The 24,224-nt window shown below is 40.5% G+C and overlaps 1 protein-coding gene across 5 annotated transcripts in view; it reads right to left on the bottom strand.

The window, feature by feature from the left end:
* Window positions 1-732: 732 nt before the first annotated feature.
* Window positions 733-24,224, bottom strand: part of phf20 (PHD finger protein 20) — a 35,130-nt gene continuing 11,638 nt past the window's right edge. Inside the window, exons 2-20 of one of the 5 annotated variants that reach the window (XM_004918500.4) lie at window positions 20,717-20,834; window positions 20,192-20,363; window positions 19,736-19,820; window positions 18,551-18,630; window positions 17,565-17,949; window positions 16,941-17,048; window positions 16,528-16,761; window positions 15,963-16,142; window positions 14,699-14,755; window positions 11,334-11,609; window positions 8,887-9,075; window positions 8,452-8,544; window positions 7,863-8,027; window positions 7,548-7,723; window positions 6,856-6,955; window positions 6,535-6,730; window positions 5,451-5,844; window positions 4,984-5,164; window positions 733-3,119 (exon numbers count right to left, since the gene is read on the bottom strand). In XM_004918500.4, coding sequence (XP_004918557.1) covers window positions 2,977-3,119; window positions 4,984-5,164; window positions 5,451-5,844; window positions 6,535-6,730; window positions 6,856-6,955; window positions 7,548-7,723; window positions 7,863-8,027; window positions 8,452-8,544; window positions 8,887-9,075; window positions 11,334-11,609; window positions 14,699-14,755; window positions 15,963-16,142; window positions 16,528-16,761; window positions 16,941-17,048; window positions 17,565-17,949; window positions 18,551-18,630; window positions 19,736-19,820; window positions 20,192-20,363; window positions 20,717-20,799 — 3,297 coding nt within the window. In that variant the 5' untranslated portion in view covers window positions 20,800-20,834 and the 3' untranslated portion in view covers window positions 733-2,976. The remainder of the gene's footprint in view (window positions 3,120-4,983; window positions 5,165-5,450; window positions 5,845-6,534; window positions 6,731-6,855; window positions 6,956-7,547; window positions 7,724-7,862; window positions 8,028-8,451; window positions 8,545-8,886; window positions 9,076-11,333; window positions 11,610-14,698; window positions 14,756-15,962; window positions 16,143-16,527; window positions 16,762-16,940; window positions 17,049-17,564; window positions 17,950-18,550; window positions 18,631-19,735; window positions 19,821-20,191; window positions 20,364-20,716; window positions 20,835-24,224) is intronic. The other 4 variants (XM_004918501.4, XM_004918502.4, XM_002932860.5 and 1 more) reach the window with 4 other exon arrangements.

The following is a 24,224-nucleotide window of genomic DNA, read 5'->3' as shown; positions in this document are numbered from 1 at the left end:
GTACCTGTACTTGATCCCAACTAAGATATAATTACCCCTTATTGGGGGCAGAACAGTCCTATTGGGTTTATTTAATGGTTAAATGATTCCCTTTTCTCTGTAATAATAAAACAGTACCTGTACTTGATCCCAACTAAGATATAATTACCCCTTATTGGGGGCAGAACAGCCCTATTGGGTTTATTTAATGGTTAAATGATTCCCTTTTCTCTGTAATAATAAAACAGTACCTGTACTTGATCCCAACTAAGATATAATTACCCCTTATTGGGGGCAGAACAGCCCCATTGGGTTTATTTAATGGTTAAATGATTCCCTTTTCTCTGTAATAATAAAACAGTACCTGTACTTGATCCCAACTAAGATATAATTACCCCTTATTGGGGGCAGAACAGCCCTATTGGGTTTATTTAATGGTTAAATGATTCCCTTTTCCCTGTAATAATAAAACAGTACCTGTACTTGATCCCAACTAAGATATAATTACCCCTTATTGGGGGCAGAACAGCCCTATTGGGTTTATTTAATGGTTAAATGATTCCCTTTTCTCTGTAATAATAAAACAGTACCTGTACTTGATCCCAACTAAGATATAATTACCCCTTATTGGGGCAGAACAGCCCTATTGGGTTTATTAAATGACCCCAGGTCACAAGCATTCTGGATAACAGGTGTCATACCCGGATGCTGCTCTTTGTCCTTCACATCATTAACTTCACACAACATACAAAGTCTTTTCCCCACTTTTTCATTTATTTTAGGAAGAACAGTTCCTTAAAGAAAAACAACTCTCCCAATAAAGACTTTTTTTTCCTTAATTCTGATGGCAAATATCTCGGATCAGTGATTCTCCTTGATTCCATGCTGCATGGTAACCGAAATGATTTAATAAGGGAACAAAAGGACAGAAATAGAATTTGACTGATACAGGCAATCATTTCCTGCGCCACCAGTATTATCACTGTGCGTTGGCTGGAACGTGATGGATTCACAGGGAAAACAGAACAAAAATAAACCTTGAAAGAACCATTAACACCAAAAACTGAAACGTATTCATTTGAAATACCAGTCATTTCTATTAAGTACATTAAAGTGCAGACGTCACTTTTTTTTTTTTTTTTTACATTGCAGTGAGTTTGATATCAGCTCTTGTGTCTGAAGGTATCTTCATTATATATGTGGATATTCTAGATATATGTTTTCTAGAAATGATGCAGAATCATAAAAATTGGCGACTAATTGATCGTTACTTGTAAATGCATTGAGGGCATTTTCATTTTCTGGTGTTTCTGGCACTTAAAACAAAACAGGAGAAAAGTAACACAGAATAAACCTTTGCCCAAAGACAAAGCATCTCTATAGTTAAAAAATACATTGAGTGCAGCCCAATCACATATTTGGGGGGTGGGGGGAAGACAAGGAAATTGATTCATAAACTAGCAGAATTTCAGCCAAATGCATTCTCATTCTGACTACACAAAGAATGAACAAAGAGTCCCACAGTTTCCACTTTTACTACCAGGACATCATCTGGTGTAGACCCCTTGGCAGTGAAAGGGCTATGGGTGAAGACACACAGAGCTACTTGTAGCAGCTTCAGAAACAGACAATGCTGATCATTTACTGATAATTGTCTCTACGTGTGTTTTTGCAGAGGCAATTCTCAGTATTGTCTATGGCAGGGGATTCTGGTAGCCATGACAAGTAGCTGCTACTAAGTAGCTCTGTGTGTCTTCACCCTAATACATATATTTGCTTTCCTTTGTTACACCATGCTTGTTTGGGTGACATACTAGTGACGGGGCAGCTTGAAAGCCAGTGGGGACCTCGGCAAAGGCCAAGTGTATAAGGTGGGCAACGTCATAGCGGAAAGTCTCCTGTAGTTCCTGGAATGATAACATGCTATACCTCAGATCTGATTTCTGAAGTTCGTACTGCAGGGGAACTAAGTACCTCTTCTATGATGGAGCACATAATAGTTTTAAAAAGGATTAGTATTTAAACAGAGGAATGACCCATTTTTATGCAGAAAAATGCCATATTAAATATCACATTCAGTTAGCATATATTTAGTTTTTTTTCCCTTGCTCTGTAGGCACAGCTTGGCCATAATTTACTAGAAATTAAGAATACAAAAAGTTATGTTGTAGATCATTCTCTACATATCATGCCGTAGCCATTAAGATAAACCGTACAGCATCGGTGTACCATTACCGCAAGTACAACAAGCAAAAGAAAGAGAATACAAAAAAAAAAACCCAGAATAGAACAGAATAGCTACAAACACAGCGGCAACAGAATAACAATGGAAAAGTAGAACGTTTCTCACGGCAATAACCCGACCAAAATGTCATGACTATACTTCTCGATGATTAAATACTGCTCTATATGTAATCGAAAAGGAAGAGAGAAGCCGGCAAACACTTAAATAAAACAGCGAAACAATTTGCAGATAGACTCCACAATGCATTTTTTTTTTTGCTATCAGGACTGTCCTTAGTGGCAACATTTCAAGTCACATTTCAAAAAACAAATACAAAAAAAAAAGTTTTTTTTGTTTCATTAGAACAAACACAATTATAAGAGCAAAAATAACAACCCCTTTCTGTGCCGGAGGAGGGGGGGGGGGGCTTTCTTGACTACAATGCACCCTACTGGCATTGAAAGAGTTAAGAAGCTACAGATGAGACGCTACAAAATAAGCGGCTAGCAAATCATGGTAACCAAGGCGAGAAAACGAAAAGACCCAGGCCTCAGCACTACATTTTTTTTTTTTTGTTTTGTTTTTTTGAAAATACTCCTCATTATGAAAGTATAACAACAGAGTGCCTTTGCTTTGAGGCCGATCATGTCCTTGTTCAGCCCTGCAGTCTTGTCTGCAGCACATGCAGTCTGCATGCTATTCCCAAGCTCTGTAGCGCCAGAGCCCTGTACAGTCTTACAGAGGACCAGCCAAGATGGGCAACTGTATGCTCCTCATGTTGAGCAGTAGAGAGCTATTTGCTCCACTTTGCCAAGGTCCGTCAAGAGCTGTTTGATTCGATGCTTGAGCTGAGGAAGTCGTGCGAGGGGTTCCGGAGGCTCGAGTTCTCCTGTGTAGTCCAAGAAACTCTCTAGAACTGCGGAAAAACAGAAAGAGTCCATTAGTTATGTAGAAAGCAAGCTCAAGCAAAAAAGGAATTAGTATAGGATACACAATATGATTTACTCCTGCACAATGGAGCTACAACATAGGGTTCTGCCTTTCTTTATGGGTTACTTTCAAGTAAGACCCTGGTCACACAGAGTTGGCTCTGTTTTCTCAGCCTGTGTATTGTAGGCAGGCAGAGAGCAACGAATCCACTCGATTCCCCAGCCTCATATAGCTACACGGACAGACATAGCTTCCACCTGAGTGCTGCTATAAAGAGAGGAGATCAGTCTGTATATTCCTGCTTTTGTGTATTTCAGGCAGATCTCCACTCTGATCCGCATAGCTGCATTCAGGGCAGACCCGGACTGGCAATCTGTGGGTTCAGGCAAATGCCAGAGGGGCTGCTGTAAGGTGCCATAGACACTCACTATTTATTGGGCTGGGGGGCTGTTTGTGCCTCTGGGTACTTGGAATGCCAGGACCCGGACTGGCAATCTGTGGGTTCAGGAAAATGCCAGAGGGGCTGCTGTAAGGTGCCATAGTCACTCACTATTTATTGGGCTGGGGGGGGCTGTTTGGGCCTCTGGGTACTTGGAATGCCAGGACCCAGGCCCAGACTGGCAATCTGTGGGTTCAGGAAAATGCCAGAGGGGCTGCTGTAAGGTGCCATAGTCAGTCGCTATTTATTGGGCTGGGGGGGCTGTTTGGGCCTCTGGGTACTTGGAATGCCAGGCCCAGACTGGCAATCTGTGGGTTCAGGAAAATGCCAGAGGGGCTGCTGTAAGGTGCCATAGACACTCACTATTTATTGGGCTGGGGGCGGTTTGTGCCTCTGGGTACTTGGAATGCCAGGACCCAGGCCCAGACTGGCAATCTGTGGGTTCTGGCTCAGGGGGCAGCTGTGTCTGTCAATGCAGCTATATGGGGCTGCAGAGGAGAACCAATCAAATGTTTGCTTCACTGTTCAATCTGCAGCTGCCCGTAAAACTCCAGCCACTGACTGGTTGCCGACAGGTGCAAATTTGCCCTGTGGTTAATTGAGTCCCCTTGATTTTACCCTGCTGCCCTTCCTGCCACCACCCCCTATACTGAACTAATCATACCCAAAGAGTGACTAGTGCTTGCATGAAGGGCAGAATTCATTGCCATATGCCTCTCTGTACACCTAGAAGCCAGCTCAAGGGGTGGGCAGGACCAGAATTTCAATCTGTGGATTCTGACAAATGCCAGAGGGGCTGCTGTAAGATGCCAGACAGTCATTATTTAATGGGGCCTGTTTGGGCCTATTTTGAATCCAAGCCTGGACCTGACTCAGGGGGGTAAGCTGTACCTGTCAATACAACTATATGGGGCTGCAGAGGAGAACAAATCCGCTTTTCTCTCTGCCTGCTTACAAAATGCAGGCTGAGAGAAGTGAATCCAATGCTTTGTGTAACCAGAGCCTAAAGGAGCCAACTTGAAAAACAAATTTTCCCTCTTCCTAGAAGACTTAGCAAATTGGAAAGGACGACTCCTGGGTGCATTCAGTATTGGTATTAGCAACAGGGCATTTTCTGGTCTACACTGTAGTCATCTCCTGGCCACAATTCTATAGGCAACGTTACCTTCTGTCTAGGCCTTCCCTATATCCCGACAGTCCTTAAGACACATGCATAAAACCAACACATGTCTTACCGACTCTTATTTTCAAACAGTTACAAGGCTCTGATTCTCTATCAGAAACAGCAAGGTACTCTCCAACATTCTTCCTGCTTCATCTAACATATCTAATACTCTGACACTTCACTGATACGGCATATCAGTAAAGTACAGTCTCCGAGACACAAGGAGAAGAAACATGCTGTAGTTACCATCGAGTTCTTTCTCAATGAAATCCATCCGGTGAGTGACTTCATCCTGCAGAGACTCCAGATGTGCCAGTAAGTTTAGTTGCCACTGTATCTGTGAGCTGACCCCACCGTCGCTAATATCGGTTGGCTGCGGATGTGTGGATTCTTGGGGAGGGTTCCTCTTAGACAGGCACTCTCTTACCTGGTAAAGTACAGTGGTTATGATTAGAAACCAGTGTTGATGTACATTGGCTACAATTCAACTAAACTTGATGACAATGAGCATTCTGACGGTGCAAGTCATAGATCATACACAAATGTAATATATTGTATCGGGTACAAAAATTCGGAGATTGCCTAAAAACTTCCTTGAGTCTGGTTATGGGGTTACAAATCCAGTGTCAGACCTTACCTGTTACAGCAGAAGAAAGCATCAATATCTTGTATATATTTTCATTATCATATAATTCATATACCCAATGACTCACCTTACAGTAATTATGCTTTGATTCACTCTCTGTTTTTATCAGCTCTCTGTCTAACTCCCACCCAAGTCTCTCAGCGATTGAGTCTTCCCTGCTCTGCCGTATTCGCTCCACTCCACCGTCCAACGCTGAACTTCGTGTCTCCACGACCAGTCTCTGTTCCACAGCAGGGTAATAGGTCCTAGGTTTTTGGTAACAGTGTTCGCTTGTGATGTAAGATTCCTCCACAGAAGGAATGGGGGAGGGTTTGTCCACGGCACCATTATAAGTCCTATGATTTGTGGAGTCACCTTTGCAAGAGTTTTCCTCCAAGCTGCGCCTGATGTAACATTTGTCATTCACGGCTTGCTGTTTCCAAGGTTGGCCCCAGAATTTCAGGTCTGGATGCTCTTTGCTTCTGTTTAGATAACAAGAGAGGATCAAGACTGTACAAATAATAACAAATAGGGAGTATAAACACTTATATGTCCTAAATTTCTGTGCATAAAAATAAGACAGTCTTATATTTATTTTTTCTCAAGAAGACACACTAGGGCTTATTTTCAGGGGATGTCTTATTTTTATTAAGAAGTGTTTGGGTTGGGGGAAGGGGGTGTGAGAGAGGCCCACAGACTGTTGCTGGGTAAAAAAGCTTTCCTTCTTCCCCCTGGGGACACACAATATGGTAAAAAAGCAAAGCGTCCTGCTCCTCATTTCACTAAGAGACTTTCACTGTGGAGAACTCCAGTCTCTATGTCTCCGTCTTCACCTGAAACCTCAGCGTGCACAGGATGGCCAGGACCTGACAGGGGGAGCCGACCTTGTTGGTGGGGCAGATACGCTGCATAGCCACACCCATCACTAGGTCTTATTATCGGGGTAGGGCTTATATTTAACAAATACATAGAAATCCTGCTAGGGCTTATTTTTTGGGTAGGTTTTATTTTCGGGGGAAACATGGTATATTCTTAGAAAACAGGAATTCTGTCTGGACGAAAGCTTTAGAAAATTTTAATTTGGTTGTATAAAGCATATACTGAAAATACGTGTAGGACTAAACTGCCCACTCACACTACAGATATTACAAGAGTAAAACAAGATGACGTACTGCAATATACTCATCTTCAGCTGCAGTCCATGCAGAACCTCAATCACTCGCTGTACATCCCCTAGAAGCTGATGCGTGGCCACAATTTTCCTTGCATTCTGATGAGAGTAGTTTTCTTCTAGACATGACAAGCCGTGCATATGCCCTTTGTCCAGCCACTCCTTGTCATACCAATACTTCAGACTTAGCCTCTGACCTAAAGAAAGACCAAAAAATGGGGCAAGGTTGGTCCCACAAAAACTATGCAGTGAAACAAATCCATTTGTTGTCAAGACTGGGAAAAAATTGGAACAGCACGACAAAATAAATCTTGAAATGTACCTGGTGGATCCTGGCATATATAACACTTGTATTTCTCAGGAACGTTATCTTCCAGCAGCCCCATACAGACACCATGCTGCCAGCAAAGGCATTCTTCACACTGCATACAAAGCAAATCGTGGACAGTTTACAGAAATGTAAAGTTTGCAGCGAACAAGAGCACCGGTTAGGGGCTCGTCAGCAAGGTGTGTGTGAGCCCTCCATGAACTTTTATGACTGTGGCTCACAAGTAAGAAAGGTTGGGGACCCCTGCCATAAACTATAAGGTCCTGTTATTGGTGAAGTCACCAAACAAGCGTCTCTTTCCCCCTCGCTATGCCTATCTAAGGTGGGCGATATTGGGCTAACCCGATCGTTTTGCCCTTAGTGCTAAACGACTGGATTACGACAACAGGATAAAAAGTCATGGGAGTGACAACTGCATCAATGAGCCCATGTGTTCGATTAGACAGGAAAATCAAACTTGCCCAACACCACCTGGCCAATTCTCAGCCAGATGTAAGTCGGATAGGCCCAAATCAGCAGCTTAAATCTGCCCGTGCAGAGTTGCTAGATGGCCATATTGAACTCTGTAGGTTTCCTTTTCACATTTAGAAAGAAATCATTTGCAGCCATTGCAGCCGCTTTTATTGAGCATTCAAATGCCTTATTGTAGTTTTAGCTCACTTTGTTTTCCTTTCTGATAAGCTTACCTGAATCATAAAATCATTCTCATCCTGCACCTCACACATGCACCGAACTATTTCACAATCTCCAGGCTCTTCCTCTAGTTCTTCATCGGCATTGGTCACATCTATCTCTTCATTGTTGTCATCATCATCGCTCCAAAGCAAGCTTTCAGTGCAGGAATCACTCAGAGTATCCTCATCTGAGAAAAAAAAACAAAAAATTAAAGTCAGGCCACAAATAAGGGAATGAGCTCCTCTAAAGGAATATTCACAATCAGTGCTACAGTTCTCCATAAAAGGATCCCCCCCCCCGTATTCCACATCAAAACTCATCCTTACCGCTTAACCTTCCTGTGTCTTTTCTTCGGCCATGCTCCGAGCTCCTCAATGGGGCACTTTTCACTTGAGAGGAAGGCTTAAAATCAGGACTCTGTTTGATAACTTGTGTTTTTTTGGGAGACAGCTCTTTAGATATATCAAGGTTTTCTTCACTACCAGAATTCTCTGTGTGAGGGAAAAATAGGGTGGGTGCTATTAGAGACATGAGAGAACTAAACTTTAATGTACTGTGAGCTTAAACCAATACACAGTATTAAGTGCCGAGAACAGGTATGGGACCTGTTATCCAGAATGCTCAGGACCTGGGGTTTTCTGGATAAAAGGTCTTCCTGTAATTTGGATCTCAGTACCTTAAGTCTACATTCTTTTTTTTTACAAAGAAAAAGGAAGCAAATTAAAGAAAATGTAACTATTTGAGTAAAAATAAAAAAAATTAGGAGCTTATTGGATAATGGGTTTCTGGAGAACAGATTCCATAGCTGTACTGGGGACAAAAGTAGCAACCTAGAGTTCCCAAACTCCACTAATAGTATCAAAAAGAAGAAAATGTGTTAATTATACGTGAAGTTGCTTGAAGACTAAATCTTACCTAATCTGGGTTTCTTTTTCTTCTTTTTTTTCTTTCTAGCTTTTAGATTCAAGGAATCCTTGAGTTTCTCTCTAATCTTTTCTTTGTCTTTAACTGTGTAACAAAACAAGATAATGACGTAAAATATCCTCAGAAGCTTTATAGAAAGGCTAGAAGTTTCACCATATGCTATTAAACCCTAAGGGAGAAGACACACTACTAGTAGCAGCTACTTATCGTGGCTACTAAAATAGACAATGTGATCATTTACTGATAATTTTGTCTGTGTGTTTTAGAAGAGGCAATTCTCAGTATTGTCTATGGCAGGGTATTTTCTGGCATTTAGTAGCTGTGACAAGTAGCTACTACTAAGTAGCTCCGTGTGTCTTCCCCCTATAAGTGAGAATTGTGCTGTCTCCCCTCCACACCAAGAGTTCCCACAGCCGTTTGGCTTACCGCTCTCTGACTGTTTGTCAGATTTGCTGTGTGTTTTCTGGATCTGATTCTCCTTGCTCTTCTCTTTGAGGGAAGGCCGGTGAGAGTTTGACGTATATGAGGCATGCATTGAATGTCGTCTCTTTTCTCCTAACCTCTCCGCTTTGCCATCCTGAGGGGAGCTCCGCAATGATATCTGAAGAGGCGTGTCTAGAGAGGGGCACAAATGGACCATGTAGGCAAACACCACCAGCTGATCGGTGCAACAGGACAGGAGCACAACACATATATTATTAACTCAAACCAGGGTTGAGACTGGCATCTAATGTGCAGGAAATCGGGAATAATATTTTGGGAGAAACCTCTACAAGCTATTGGACGTAAAACCAACTTTTATGACAAACGACCTTTGTTGTACCTTTGTTTTATTTTTTTTTAAAGAACAGATTGTGCCAGCCTGACTAATACGTCAATAACGATTGCTTCCCCAGCCATAATCCTGCAGTGGGTGCAGGAAATATAGCACAAGGTTGCAACAACTCAAGTCTCTACTATTTGCTTTTCAAGCGGATTATCCAGAATTTTAAAAACAAATGACAACTTCTCTAAAGAGAAGTATTAGACCGTGGCCAACAAACAATAATGCTTGGATAACGAGTACCAAGGTTTCCAGTTAACAAATAAAACGCCTCAGTGACCATTAATACCCTAAATTTTGCAGTAGGGGGTACATTACTTCCAATATAGCTTTCTTTATACACTGTATATGTGTCCCTCCCCCCCCTTTAACCATCTAGGGGTTGACTGGCCCATCAACCAGACCTGAAACCCAAGAGGTTTCATAGCTAAGGGGCAAATGAAGGAGGTGGTGAATAAATAAATCAGATTTTTCTTTTCAAATGATTACTTGTGACTTGACTCCCCCCAACCCCCAGCTTGCACACGTGCCTTCTTAGCCCAAAACCCAACCACTCAGTGGGTATTCTGCGGTACTAGGCCCAATGCCTAGACTCTTTCCCTACAATAATGCAAGACACATACACCCACACAGCACTACTATCTGTAGCAGAAATGTGTCCAGGACATAAGGAGGAACAACTGTAGCCAAACAACAGGTAGTACAAGAATGGAAATCAGTTGCTCATTTTTGTTAGTTCAATTTGACAATACAGCAAAGTGCCTCTCATCATACCCAGGTTACAATATTTGACAATTTCAGCACTTCTTTGCTTTACAGTCTGCAAGTAATGCTGGCCATACATACTCAGTTTGCCCACCATACTGCCTGGCTAGCTGGGTATGTAATGTAAGTCAGGGGAGGCGGGGTTAGACCGCTAATACCGTGATCCTAGTGCATTAAAGATGGTCTGTCCTTATGTAAAAGCTCCCCCTGCTGGCCGAAAGGCAGTGAAAATGAGCATTTAGGCGGTTGACCCAAACGAACAGAACACAACCACTTGTGAGGTATTGCTCCATTTAGGCCGTGGGACCCATGTATGGCCACCTTTAAAGTAGCACTGTTCCACTGGGACACCTGTGGAAAACAATTTACTAATATGGATGTGTGTTGTAAGAAAACAATTATGTGGCAGAACCCCTAGGCTCTGGAGTCTCAACCATGATCTGATTATAGACGAGTTTGACAATTGTAAGGCCTCGTTCACACCAGCAATCTTGTAGGACAAATTTTTCATGGCTGGAATTTTAAATGCTTCTTTTGTTATCGTACTGTACTTTGTGAGCATTGAGCTATAGATGCTGATATAGATGAGTGATTTCATGCAACACCACATAGATAAATGGGGACACAATGGCTGGTGAAGCTGGCTGGGTGGAATATACTTCAGCTCAATCTACCCCTATAGTAAGAGCTATTTCTGAAAACTGCCCCACAGACTGGGTAGAGTTCGACAAAATGGAATGTCCAAACTGTGCTCTAAACAGGTTCCCCTGAAAGTCTTTTGATGGGTCTAGAAAATGCAGTCCGTTAAAACATTAGTGCAGCAGGTTGGACAATCTTAACATAAATGCAAAAGAAGGCAAAAGCGATGTTACAGTTGAGCAATGTGGCCGATTTCAGCCTCACTGCCCAACCATTACTGTATGCACGTCTCTGTGGCAGCTTCACCATCAAATTGCAGTACAGGGATACCAACACACCAGAAAGTAAAAGTGAATGGGGCTTTTCTTCTTCATTAAGTTCCACTCATTTAGGCTATTGGCTTAATGAGAAGATCAATGCTATTTGGCCAACAGATGGTACAACATCCGGCCAGATAACATGAATATCAGCAAATGTACAGCAACCCTGAGAGCATTTAACAATTACCCACTAATATTTGATTGTACTTGTTTTCCCCAAGCCACCGAGCTTAATGATCCAATAGTGTGAACAAGGCCTAATAGCACAAACTAAATCTACACCTAACCCTACAGACAGCCATTGAACAATAGGCAAACGGTCTTACGCAGAGAACCAGAGGTGGTCCGTCTCCTCTTTGGAGTTTCTTGGCTGGACTTTTCATGAGCTAAAGAACCTCTTGTCTGCATATGTCTGGTCACAGGGCTCTGATCCTGCTCTGCTTTCTCAATCCCATGGAAATACTTCATATGGTAGTGCAGCAGTTTTGCTTTGCGAAAAGATTTCGAGCAATCCAAAAACTTGCACTTAAACCTGTTGGGATCCAGTTCCATGGTCACAGCTTTGGGAGCTGGATCATCGGATTTCTTCAGTGCATGTGTTACTGCAAGAACACAAACAAAACAGAACAAAAAAAAACAAAAACAAAAAAAAGGTACTTAAGAAAAGTAAAATGAATGTGAGACAAAGGAAAAAAAAACTAATAGAATTAAAAAGAAAAAAAAAAAAAAACAAACTAAACATAAATGTTGAAAACACAAATCCTAAAATCCCTGATGGCAGACATCCTTAATGATTCCCCTTGTTTATACCATTTACAGCTATAAATTTCTGAAATGATCCCCAGCACGCATTGCCTTCTAAAGGTAGCCATACATGTAAAGATACGCTTCTTTGGCAAGGACTCCAAAGAAGTGGATCTTCCTACTGATATGCCCACGTAAGGTACGATTACGAATTACAATGATAGGTAAAGGAGCTGTCGGAACGAAGAGCCCATCAATGAACTGATGCGGTCCCTGATCCGATGGGAAAACTAAACCTGCCCGATTGACACCTAGTCAATTTTTGGCCAGATATCCGTTGGGGATCGGTCTGGCAGCCTAAATCTGCCCCTGTATGGCCACCTTTAGTTGTGATCCAAAAAGGAAATGAGGGATATTGTCTCTTATTTATGCTGTCTTTTAAAGAGGTCCCCCTTGTTCAACATGACTTCACTGAATAGGGGGTGTGTGTTGCATATCCTTATCCCTTTAATGATTTCAATTGAAAAAAAGTTATGGTTTTTGTTATTTCTGGAGTTAGAGACACTGAAGGTACTTTGTGTTTCCAACTTCCTGGTTCAGTTTCAGTAGAGTGAAAAGCCGCACTGAAACAAAGTCGGCTTTTTCACGCTACTACATGTGTGCTGGCCCCAGTATAGAGGACTGAAGGAAGAGAATCACTTACTCTCCGGTAACCCGGGTCACTAAACAGGAGCAAAGGCCTGGGGTATCAGGTAAGTGATTACAATCATTTGGCACCCCTCCTCCTTTTAACCTGTCTGATTAATAAAATTATATGCAGAGATACTGGACGGGATTGCCTGCCCAACACACACATACCGAAAATAATAGGAAAAATTGTTTTGTACGATTTTACTAGTATGGCCAGCTTAAGCCAAATACAAAGGAGTAAAGGGGAGTGGGGTTGGCTGAAAAAAAATAAAAACAACTTTGGCCTTTTGTGAAAACCAAGAAATTATCAAACAGATCCATTTTTAAAATAAAAAAGGCTAATAAAAGACAAAAAAGTTTCTGCAAATCTTGTCAGCAAGAGATCTACAAAACAACTAAATTCCTTACATATATGAGAGACCCATAAAAAAGTTACAAAGTCACAAACAGCTCCGGCACAGCAACCCAATACTAAGGCACCCAAGGCTAAAAATGGTTTTTAATCTTGAGATGGGCTTTAGAAATGACCTAGTTAGGAGAACTAAAGCTTAAAGTAGAAATGCTGCACTTTACATTTTGGGCTTCTTTACCAGCTCAAGGCATCCATGATCAATAGTCCTTCTAATTTCTTTTTAGCTATGTACTCTAAAAATTATTTTGTGCGTACATTTTAAACCCGTGCAATTCTTTTTTCAAAACTTTGTGCTCAGGTTACAATAAATACTGAATTGCATTTTCACATGTGCCGGCCTAAAAAAAAAACCAAACAGATACCAGGTTGCAGAAGCTACTGGAGCTTTCTGGCAGAGTAATGGCTGGCATGCCAGAGATTATTTAAGAAGAATGAGTCTGCCCTTTTACCGCTGTACTTCTCTCTGCAGACCTGACTTGAGCTACATAGACGACATTTGACATTTCTGACATTGCAAAGACAGTAAGCAGAAGGCAGGTCAAAAACAGAGAAGCTGAAAGCTCTGACTGACAGACTAAGGCACATATACAGAAGGGGAAACACGCAGGGCAGAAAAGCAGTGTTCGGTTAGTCCACAGGTCTTTATCCTGGCCTAAGCACATCTAATGGAGAAACACTACTTGCAATAACCAGGTTTTTGTGTTATTTCAGTCTAATATTTGAGCAGATTCCGATTCAGTTCAGTATCCCCTGGGTTAGGTGCATCCCTATTAAAAATATATGAAAGCCTTGATGTACCAGCCAGTCAGCTATAGCTCCAGCAATATCTAAATTGGCAAATAAAGTGTTTATCCCAAAACTGACCTTAAAAGGATATATATTAACAATGGTATAATAAGTTTAATATATAAAATATGACTTTTCTAGCCATGTTCATGTTTAGGGTTTAGTTCTGCAGGCAGGCAAGTTGTTTAACTTGAAGTACCCTTGCAAATAGGCATTCTCCCCAAAAAATCTTACTAGCTGGACCTGGAATCTGTTGTCTCCATTATAACAGATAAACATTTAATAAGAACTATTGGTAAATGGGTGAACAGCTAGTTTATAGAAAGTGTTTCTCTTGTATATAGGAATGATTTAACGTTAAGGGATACTAAATAACGCAGTATAGTTGGGGATGTTAAAATGTGCTAAAATAGCAATACATAATAGTGCAGCTGTGTAGCAGCTGGGATGGAGGGGTGCAGTAAATCAGATGTAACAATGATATATGCAGTAAAGGCTAGCTGATGATGGCAATTTTAGTGATAAGCACATAACCAGATGTGTGGTTTTATTGTTCTAATTGCAGTAGCCATACACACAAGGCTGCCAAATGAGCAAATCTTGCCCCCTGATATGTCCACCTTGGGTGGGCGAGATCGTGCTAATGTCTTAAGGACCCGAATCGGCAGCTGAAATGTGCCCGTGTATGGCCACCTTAACTGAATATGGGTTAATCTATGGACCACTGACTAACACTATTATTGGCCCTAACAGCAAGTTATTTCTCAAGCTTCAAAACCTTTTTTTTTTTTCACCAATATAGAATGACATTGTCCCTTTACACTCTGCATCATAGGATCTGGCCTCTCTATCCTCACTTATCCCAGGTGACTGTCACACAGATAACTGTAGAAAGCTGCATGTTTTGTGCTGTAAATGGTGCAGTATTGTGGTGTTAGACAAAGGCTAGTATTACACAGCGAGAGCCAAGTGCAGCTTTTGCAGGCTGTGAGAGACGGACATTTCTTGCATAGCATTGTATTGCAGGTGCCCGGCACATAACGGAACAAGATCTCTTACAAGGTTCTCTGCTGTACTTAGCAGAAGTGTCAGAGCGAGGAATCCGCTTCATCGGAGCTAGGGGAAAAACCCAGATAAGAATATTAGCACACTTGTGTGAAGCCAAAGCTACTTTGTGCAGCGCAATACACAATCAGGGGATTCGTCAACAGCATTTGCTGCTCTGGGAAGCAACAAGCGGAGGTTTGTCAAGTAAACCAAATGCCATTGATATCTGATCTCCTCTCAAATAGCTAAGCACCCATATAGTTAAACTACATTGTGGAGCAAAAAAAAAATCTTCTCAAACCTTTATATAGCAGACTTAAGGTATGGAGATCCAATTTACAAAAAAATCTGGAAAAGCCCGGGTCCCAAGAATTATGGATAATAGATCCTATGCAGGTGCAATACAAGAGGCTTATTATAGACCTGTACTAATATGCAGCAGTGACGCCACACAATCAGGTCTATTATTTCCAGCACAACATAGGTCATTCTTTCAGATCAATTTAGATGGACAGCATAAAGTTGGAAATACACGCCAAGATCCGCTCGCTTGGCGATGTCGCCAAGCGAGCAGATCTTCTCCCAATATCCCCACCTACGGGTGGGCAATATCGGGCTAATTCAGAACGACGGGTATATGCGCAGTCGGTTCGGGCACTGCATCAATGAGACAATCTGACTAAATTTTTAAACCTGCCCTAATGATATCTGCCTGATTTCAGACGATATCGGTCGGGCATGCCCATCGTTGCATCCCCTACACGGGCCAATAAGCTGCTGAATCGGTCTAAGGGGCCAATATCGGCAGCTACAATTGCCCCGTGTATGGCAGCCTTAAGCCAGTAAAGACCAATAAATTCTGCCAGCACTTTCACCATACTGTGATAAAGCACCACCATCAGGTACTAAGAGCTTATGCTTGCTTCTTTTATCTTCCTGACAGAAAGTAATGCAAGCTGGAAATAACACAGTTTAGTAGATACCTAAGCTTGTATTTTGAAATTTTAGAAACAATTTTGCAATTTCACTTTTTTGGGTTCAGCCGGTTTTAGCTATAATACCTTAAATTAGCTTTTAAACCTATGCCTGCCATCAATATAGAAAATGTGTTACAGCAGCATAATACAGAAGCTACATTTCAGGGTTCAGCACTTTTCTTTGGGGATCATGCATTGGTTGTTTGCAGACTTGCAAGACAGAAGCTAAGAGGTTAAAAACAATATGCACATATTCCTTTAATCACTGATGGATTGTGACGTGTTCTGAAAGAATTTACCCGGTACAGATGGCACCTCTTGATTCTGCTTACTCTCAGTGCTATTGTTTTCTTCTGCTTTCATATCAGGTGTGGAGGAAGGGACATCATTAACACTGAGCTCCACAAAGTCATCTGTCTCTGTTGGTGTCTTTGCTTCACTTTGCTCTGTGTTAGATGGTGTTAAGCTCTCTGTATGCACTTTAGAATAAAAGAAGAAAATGTTTTAGTATTACTATCCACCTTTATTTTTATTTATTTTTTTGTGGATTTATGCAATAAAGCTTTACACTGCATGCAAACCACGTTAGATACTTTCAAGCTGAGGGGTAACAAGTGCTCAACTGACACTAGAGGGGAGAAAAGCTCCAATATCCATGAGGTATTAATTCAGCATTAGCACATTCTGCACTCCCAATTAAAAATACAGAAAGTCTTAATGAAAGCACAATTAAAAAGCTCATACCACCACCGGAGACTGTGGCCTTTTCTACCTACATGACTAATCATAGGCCTATGATAAGACTTTTTTGTGTTTTTGATTGGGAGTACAGAATATGTTTATGCTGAATAAAGCAAACCATACCTTCCTGTGTTTCCATAGACGTTACATTGGGTTCTTGCGATACACCCTCCTCTTCAGTAAGTGGTGCTGTTGTTTTTTCCTCATTTTCTGACAGTTTCTCCTGACTCTCACATGATGATAAACTTAGGGGGGATAACGTATCCTCTGTCTCACAGATATCATCAGCCTCAGGATGCAGTTCTTCTGGCAAACCATTCTCAACCTTTACATTTTCACTTGCAGGAAGACTCTTTTCTGGTAGCAATACAGATGGAAAGTAAAAATGGATATAATCAGGCTGAATATCCAACAGTGTGTTCATAACAGAAGTTCAATTCTCTATCCAAAGTGCATAAATAGCAATAATACATTTATGAGATATTGCATTAAAGTGACTCTTGCTATATTTCAGAATAAGTCACTGGCCTACTTACTTGTGCTTTTATCTAATCGGGATCTCTTTGTGGGTATTTCTGATCCTATCGATATTTTGCGTCTCCTTAGTTCCAGTGTTACTGGTTGCAATGTTTGTGAAACAGAATCTGCAAAAACAAAAAAAAACAAAAAACAAAAAAAACATACATTTAGAATGGTGGGATAATAAACTATTTTTATATCACAAAAACCCTTTAATCAGACAGTAATGTCTTCATTACTGAAAGTTAAACACCTTAATAGATGCTGTGGTTCTGTATGGAGGCAAAACAAGGATCATAACCATGAACCATTTATAATGAGGTTTACTTTTAGTGAACAATGGAAGATTTTACAGTCAAAAGGATAAATGAGTAAATATTTCATTTATTACAGATGGACGAGATGAAGGAATCAATGAGAAAAAAAAAAAAAAAAAAAAAAGTGATGAGGTTCAGTTACGCAGACACACTCCCACCCAAAACAAGGGGTAAGCAGGCAGTGGAATAATGCATCCAAACAAATTATACAAACCCAAATATATATTTAATTAGAATGTTTGTATTAGAATTTGATAAGGGAAAAATATTAGCATGGAAAAGTTAACATACAAAATGCCTTTTTAAAGTTATCCCTCCCCTTACCAGAGGGTGGTGCTGTGGTCGGCCTATCCCGTTTCTTTCGTCTATCCCCATTTTCAAGCGGCGTTTTTAAGCTTTCACTTGGGGTGCTTCTTTCTTCCTGTCGACAATCCCCAGAAGACTCCCTCTCGTTCTCAGATATGTTTTCTTTGTCTTCCTTCTCGTTCTTTACTCCATTTTTCTCCGGGATCTTGCTTTTCTCACTGACTACAGGTTTCTTTTCTCTTTCTGGCTGGGATGATTTCTTTTCGGGGGCTATAGATTTCTCTTTGACTGGGTGGGTGTTCTCTGCTGACTTTCTCTGTTCTTTAAACTTCGCCCTATATTTGTCAGATGGTGAAGTACCTTCCCTGCACTTTTCCTTTACCTTCAGACGGGGACCATTTTCCTAGAACAGTCAATAAAAACAGAAAATAGCAGAGAAGACGGTAATTTAGCAAAAATATATTTGCAAGGATATCACTTTATCAGTCATTTGCATTTATATTTAAACAATCCTAATTTTAAATCACATCTAAAGCCAAGACTTCAAGTCATATGGCTCCAGTATGAATCAGGAAATACAGAAGCAATATGAGTAACAAAAAAAACAAAGATTCAGTGTCTATGCTAGTTCTACATCCAATGTAGTAAACACACACACACACCCCCCCCCCCCCCCCCTATCTTTCTTACCTTTTCAACACTTCTATGGGTGATTAAATGAATAGAAGGTATTAGATGATGAAGATGGGCTATATCATTGAATGTGATTACGTAACAAAAGAGGTGCATAAAGCAGAAAGAAAGATAGATTTTCAGGTTTGTTTCAGAAATAAATGGTACAGATGCTGAAGGCCTAGCCTGGTAGCAGATACAGATGTTGGTAATAACTTTATTATGCCCTAAAATTAAAATATTCCTGTTTCAGCATGTTATATTTTCTTGTCTCTTTGACAGTACTATATGTAGGGATTATGTTTCACATTTCGTAAAACAGAGTTCCTTACCTGGTCTTTGGAAAAGGCTTTGACATGAATATTTTTGACAGTCTGCACAACACCATCAAAGAATTTCACAGTGTAAGTACCTACAGAAAAAAAAATGTAGTTCAGTGAGTGCTGTGGAATGAAAACCTAAAAAAAAAAAAAGGGGCAAGTCATAAGGTGACAGCATACAGGCACGTAGGATATGCTGTACTGCTGGCTTAGGCCACACTTATTTGTTAAAATACAGTTAACAATATTCTTGGTCATTCTACAAAATATTTGTACCTGTACCTAAATTGGTTAATTGCTTGTTTAGTTTCCTTCAATAAAATTCTACCAGACAACTAGCCATACAGCCAAATTAACTGAATCAGAACCCTAATTTGCATATTTAAAAACCCAAAAAATGACAGCTAATCAAAAAAACAATTTGTCACTTTCATTTATCCAATGCTCCAAGTGACTTAGCATATCACAAACCATGTCACAAACCAAAGCCAGAACTGGGTGCAGCCCTGGTCACAATGATTTTGTACACAAGTCATATAAGAATAAAGCCGAAAGCATCAACATTTCCCCATTTCTCACTGATACAGTTTGCACCCTGCCCCTCAAATATAAGCGGCCATTAGCAGCCTTTACAATGTAGCCTTTGCAAAGTTCAATGAAAAAGGACAGCCAGTGGGCTTCTGTACCCATCAGACACTTTGGGCCCTGTACAAGTTATTTATAAGGGGACCCCCCCATGAACACAAGCACAAAGTACCACACGCCCCTTGTGTGTTCAATATAGACAGCTGATGTTTTTCTATAAGCAGTTCATATAGAGAGTTTCATTGATTAAAATGCAAATTACCGTATATACTCGAGTATAAGCCGAGTTTTTCAGCACTAATAATGTGCTCAAAAAGGCACCCTCGGCTTATACTAGAGTATATACGGTAGTTACGTTCTCCCGGCCTCGCTCGCTCTGCCCACCCCCCCGTGGAAGTATGTTTGTGCGCTCGCAAAACACCACCCCTACCCTTGTACTAAGCGATTAAAGGTAGCACTCTGTCTTAATTCATTAAAATGCCTTTATTGTCACAATGCAGCAACGTTTCAAGCCTAATTGGCTCTTTAAGCTTATACAGCAGGACTGTGACACAGAAGCGCAAATTTTTAAATGGAAGATATTTAAATGCAAAAATACATAAGACGACTCACCATCCTTGTTAGCAGATATTATTTTTGCTGGATAAAACCTGCAGTCAGACCAGCAAGCCAACACTTGTTCATTTACACGAAACACCTTTGAGTGAAGAGAGAAAGGAGATTTCATTAAGGCTGCGAGTGCATTTAGGTGGGACCTGTAGCTACAAAGAAGTGTCACTATGCTGTTATTAATTACTAATTAGAATTAGTATATACTTATAACTAAAAAAAACACTATTATGCTCAACTGGTTTCCATTTTGAAATATAGTACAGCATTAGAATACAGTAGAGTTTATAATCAGTGTACGTAAAGATAAACACCACAAAATAAAAAGGTATATGATAGCTTGTCCTCAACACTTGTTTCATGCCTTGCAAATGCCCAATCCCATTACATGGGCAGTGAAATAGTAAACAACAAAAATACTCCTTTTCTATTTTACAGATTTGAAACGGATTTGCTCACCACATGTTGCTCATCTTCGACCAAGCCTTCCCGCCTTAGCTGGATCTTCTCTAAAGGACGCAGATAAGGACTATCCCAGCAAAACCATTCATCATAGCGGTGATTCCAACGCTTGAAATGAATCAGCACTTTGCCTTCTTCGTAGTCTATTTCCTCAATGTGAGCAGCGTACCTATCCCACGAAAAGAGAAATCTGATTGCTACCCTATGGCATGGGGATAAGTGCGGTTTGCTCCAAACAGGGTTCATAATATATAACTCACATGTATTTATAAAGTGGAACATATTCTGCAGCAATGTGCAATAAATGGGTGCATACATACAGATTTACACATAAAACCAACAATAACAAATGCAAAAGGTATAGCACTACGCTATTTGTGACAATAATCCCCCACTTACATGTCAAAGCAAAATATATGTTTATTATATTTCTGCTTATCTTCCACCAGCTATAGTCTAGGAACGTTTAATCATCCAGGACACCATAGCAGGCTCCCCTCAAAGTATTACTAGAAAACATACCACTTTTTCAGCCTGTCGCGTGCTTCCAACTGCGCTCCAACTTCAAAGCTTATACCTCTCCGGTTTGGTGGGTGCTTCTTCATTTTTTAAAATGGTGCTCCACAATTCATTCAAGAAGCTGGGAATAAACAAATGGAAATAATAAGAAACCATTTAACCATTTTAAGCACAGGGTTCTGGTTATGTTTATAATCCTATAACAAGAATTCATAGGGTAGCATGACTAGCAATCAACTGGGGGCATGCGAAAAACAGTGTTCTGGCAAATGCCAGAGGGGCTGCTGTAAGGTGCCATAGACAGTCACTATTTATTGGGCTGGGGGGGGGGGGGGCTGTTTGGGCCTCTGGGTACTTGGAATGCCAGGACCCAGGCCCAGACTGTCAATCTGTGGGTTCAGGCAAATGCCAGAGGGGCTGCTGTAAGATGCCATAGTCACTCACTATTTATTGGGCTGGGGGGCTGTTTGGGTCTCTGGGTACTTGGAATGCCAGGACCCAGGCCCAGACTGGCAATCTGTGGGTTCAGGCAAATGCCAGAGGGGCTGCTGTAAGATGCCAGGGGGGCTGTTTGGGCCTCTGTGTACTTGAAATCCCAGGGCCTATTTTGACCCCCCTCCAGGCCTGTCTAACAAGACCGTAACATGCCACTTTCCATAACAGGGAAAGTCCCTAGGTTTTTTTCCATATCATAAATCACTTTTAATGAAGTTACTTCCCTGTACCAAGCATACCGAAGTTCCCCTTTAAACAACGGCTGTCCACTAAATCACAGCTAAATCCATTTTCTGTTGCAAAAATAATTGATTCCACCTAACAGGCATGGGATCCCTTATCGGGAAACCCATTACCCAGAAAGTTCCGTTAGGCTATCTCCCATAGACTCCATTATAAGCAAATAATTCAAATTTTTTGGTAAAACAGAACCAGTACTTGATCCCAACTAAGATATAATTACCCCTTATTGGGGGCAGAACAGTCCTATTGGGTTTATTTAATGGTTAAATGATTCCCTTTTCTCTGTAATAATAAAACAGTACCTGTACTTGATCCCAACTAAGATATAATTACCCCTTATTGGGGGCAGAACAGCCCTATTGGGTTTATTTAATGGTTAAATGATTCCCTTTTCTCTGTAATAATAAAACAGTACCTGTACTTGATCCCAACTAAGATATAATTACCCCTTATTGAGGCAGAACAATCCTATTGGGTTTAATTAATATTTAAAGAATTTTTAGCAGACTTAAGTTATGGAAATCCAAATTACAGAAAGATCCCTTATCCGGAAAACCCCAGGTCCCAAGCTTTTTGGATAACAGGTCCCATACCTGTACAATAAAACACTATTATCAAATACATTTCTGTGTAATTTAGTTGCTGAGTTCATGTTTCAATAACCCAACCCAAAGGTTAGGCATGTGTATTAATACTATTATGTCCAATGGCTTTAGCTCTTGTGCCTTTCTAGTCACAAATATTTATAATATTATACACATATATATATATATACACACACACTTTCAATGGTCTAAGTGTTATATTAAATATAAATGGAAGCAGTTTTTTGGGATACCTTACCTTCTGAAAAAAACAGACTCCTGAAAAAATGTCACAGAAGACAGAACCAGCAGTGCAGAGAATTTCAACAGCCAGACAGATACTCAATTACTTGAAAATGTTTAATGAATGGACATTGGGAAGTTGCGTAGAATCCCATTTCCTTTCATTACACAATAGTCTATGGCTGGAGAACTCATTTAAGGCCCTAGAGAGCTGGGGGATGCATAAAAGTACCAAAAATCAATAGCCACACCTATAGGTACTGTTTTATTATTACAGAGAAAAGGGAATCATTTAACCATTAAATAAACCCAATAGGGCTGTTCTGCCCCCAATAAGGGGTAATTATATCTTAGTTGGGATCAAGTACAGGTACTGTTTTATTATTACAGAGAAAAGGGAATCATTTAACCATTAAATAAACCCAATAGGGCTGTTCTGCCCCCAATAAGGGGTAATTATATCTTAGTTGGGATCAAGTACAGGTACTGTTTTATTATTACAGAGAAAAGGGAATCATTTAACCATTAAATAAACCCAATAGGGCTGTTCTGCCCCCAATAAGGGGTATTTATATCTTAGTTGGGACCGTACAGGTACTTTTTTATTATTACAGAGAAAAAGGGAATCAGTTTTAAAAATCTGAATTATTTGATTAAAATGGAGTCTATGGGAGGTGGGCTTTCCGTAATTCGGATCTTTCTGGATAACGGATCCCATACCTGTACAATATTAGCTACAAAAGAAGGGGAGAAGGAGAATTCTAGAGGATATCGAATTCCTTGAAGGTAGCAGAACAGAGACAAATTTAATTTGAGCTCTGTTTTGCAGCCTCATTACTCAGCGCTTCCTCCTTCACCCCCGTACACACTCATTTTGCAGCATCTTAACATCGCCGCGTGATCCTGTCTCAACATCCCTGGGGGGCGCAGTCACCATCCATTCACATTTTACTGTGTTTCCAATTCCCAGTGACTCACCCAGACCAGTAAATATTCTCATTATTTTTGCTGCAGCATACAGGGAAGAAGGTTCTCTTTAAAGGGTAAATAAAACATAAAATGAAATCCTTCTTTATGCTTAGTAACCACATCTTGCGGTCAGTACATAGTAACATAGTAAGTTGGGTTGAAAAAAGACATACGTCCATCACGTTCAACCATAATATCACGTTCAACCAGAGTACAGCCAATTAGTCCAATAAAGATGCATATAAAAATACATGTTAATTTGCAATACGGGGGTTTACTGGTGGGAGCTTTCCATAGGGTGCAGTTTCAAAGGGGGTGGTTCACCTTCAGGTTAAATTGTTATAGAACAAGTTATAAAATGGCCAATAGAATGGCCAATTCATTCATTCATTTATTTTTTTTCTAGTTTTTGAATTATCTGCCTCTTTCTTCTGATTTCTTTCAAATGAGGGTCACTGACCCCAGCAACCACAAAGCTATTGCTCTGTGAGGCTAGTTTTATTGTTCTTTATTACTTATCATTTTATTTAGGCACTCCTCTATTCATATTGTTGTCTCTTTGAAACCACTGCCTGGTTGCCAGGCTAAATTGGACCCTAGCAACCAGATAGCTGCTGAAATTTCAAAATGGGGAACTGCTTAACAAAAAGCTAAATAATTAAAAAACGGCAAATAAAAAATAAAGACCAGTTGCAAATTGTCTTAGAACAGCACTTTCTACATAATAAAAGGAGGTAGTTCACTTTAAATTATCTTTTAGTATGATGTTGACATTTTCATTTCTGTTTTTCAGCAGCTCTCTAGTTGCATATTTCAGCAGCTGTCTGGTTGCTAGGATTTTAGCCTAGCAACCCAGGCAGTTGTTTGAATGAAAGATGGGAATAGGAAGTTTCTATAACAAACCTTAAGTTAACAAAAAACAAAACCTGTGGCCCTTGTAAGGCTACAGCTTTATAATTAGGTATTTTCTATTAAAG

The sequence above is a fragment of the Xenopus tropicalis genome, chromosome 10, assembly GCF_000004195.4.
Source record: "Xenopus tropicalis strain Nigerian chromosome 10, UCB_Xtro_10.0, whole genome shotgun sequence".
Classification (NCBI taxonomy): Eukaryota; Metazoa; Chordata; class Amphibia; order Anura; family Pipidae; genus Xenopus; species Xenopus tropicalis.
The sequence above is the reverse complement of the archived record's forward strand: the minus strand, read 5'-3'. Positions and strand labels throughout refer to the sequence as shown.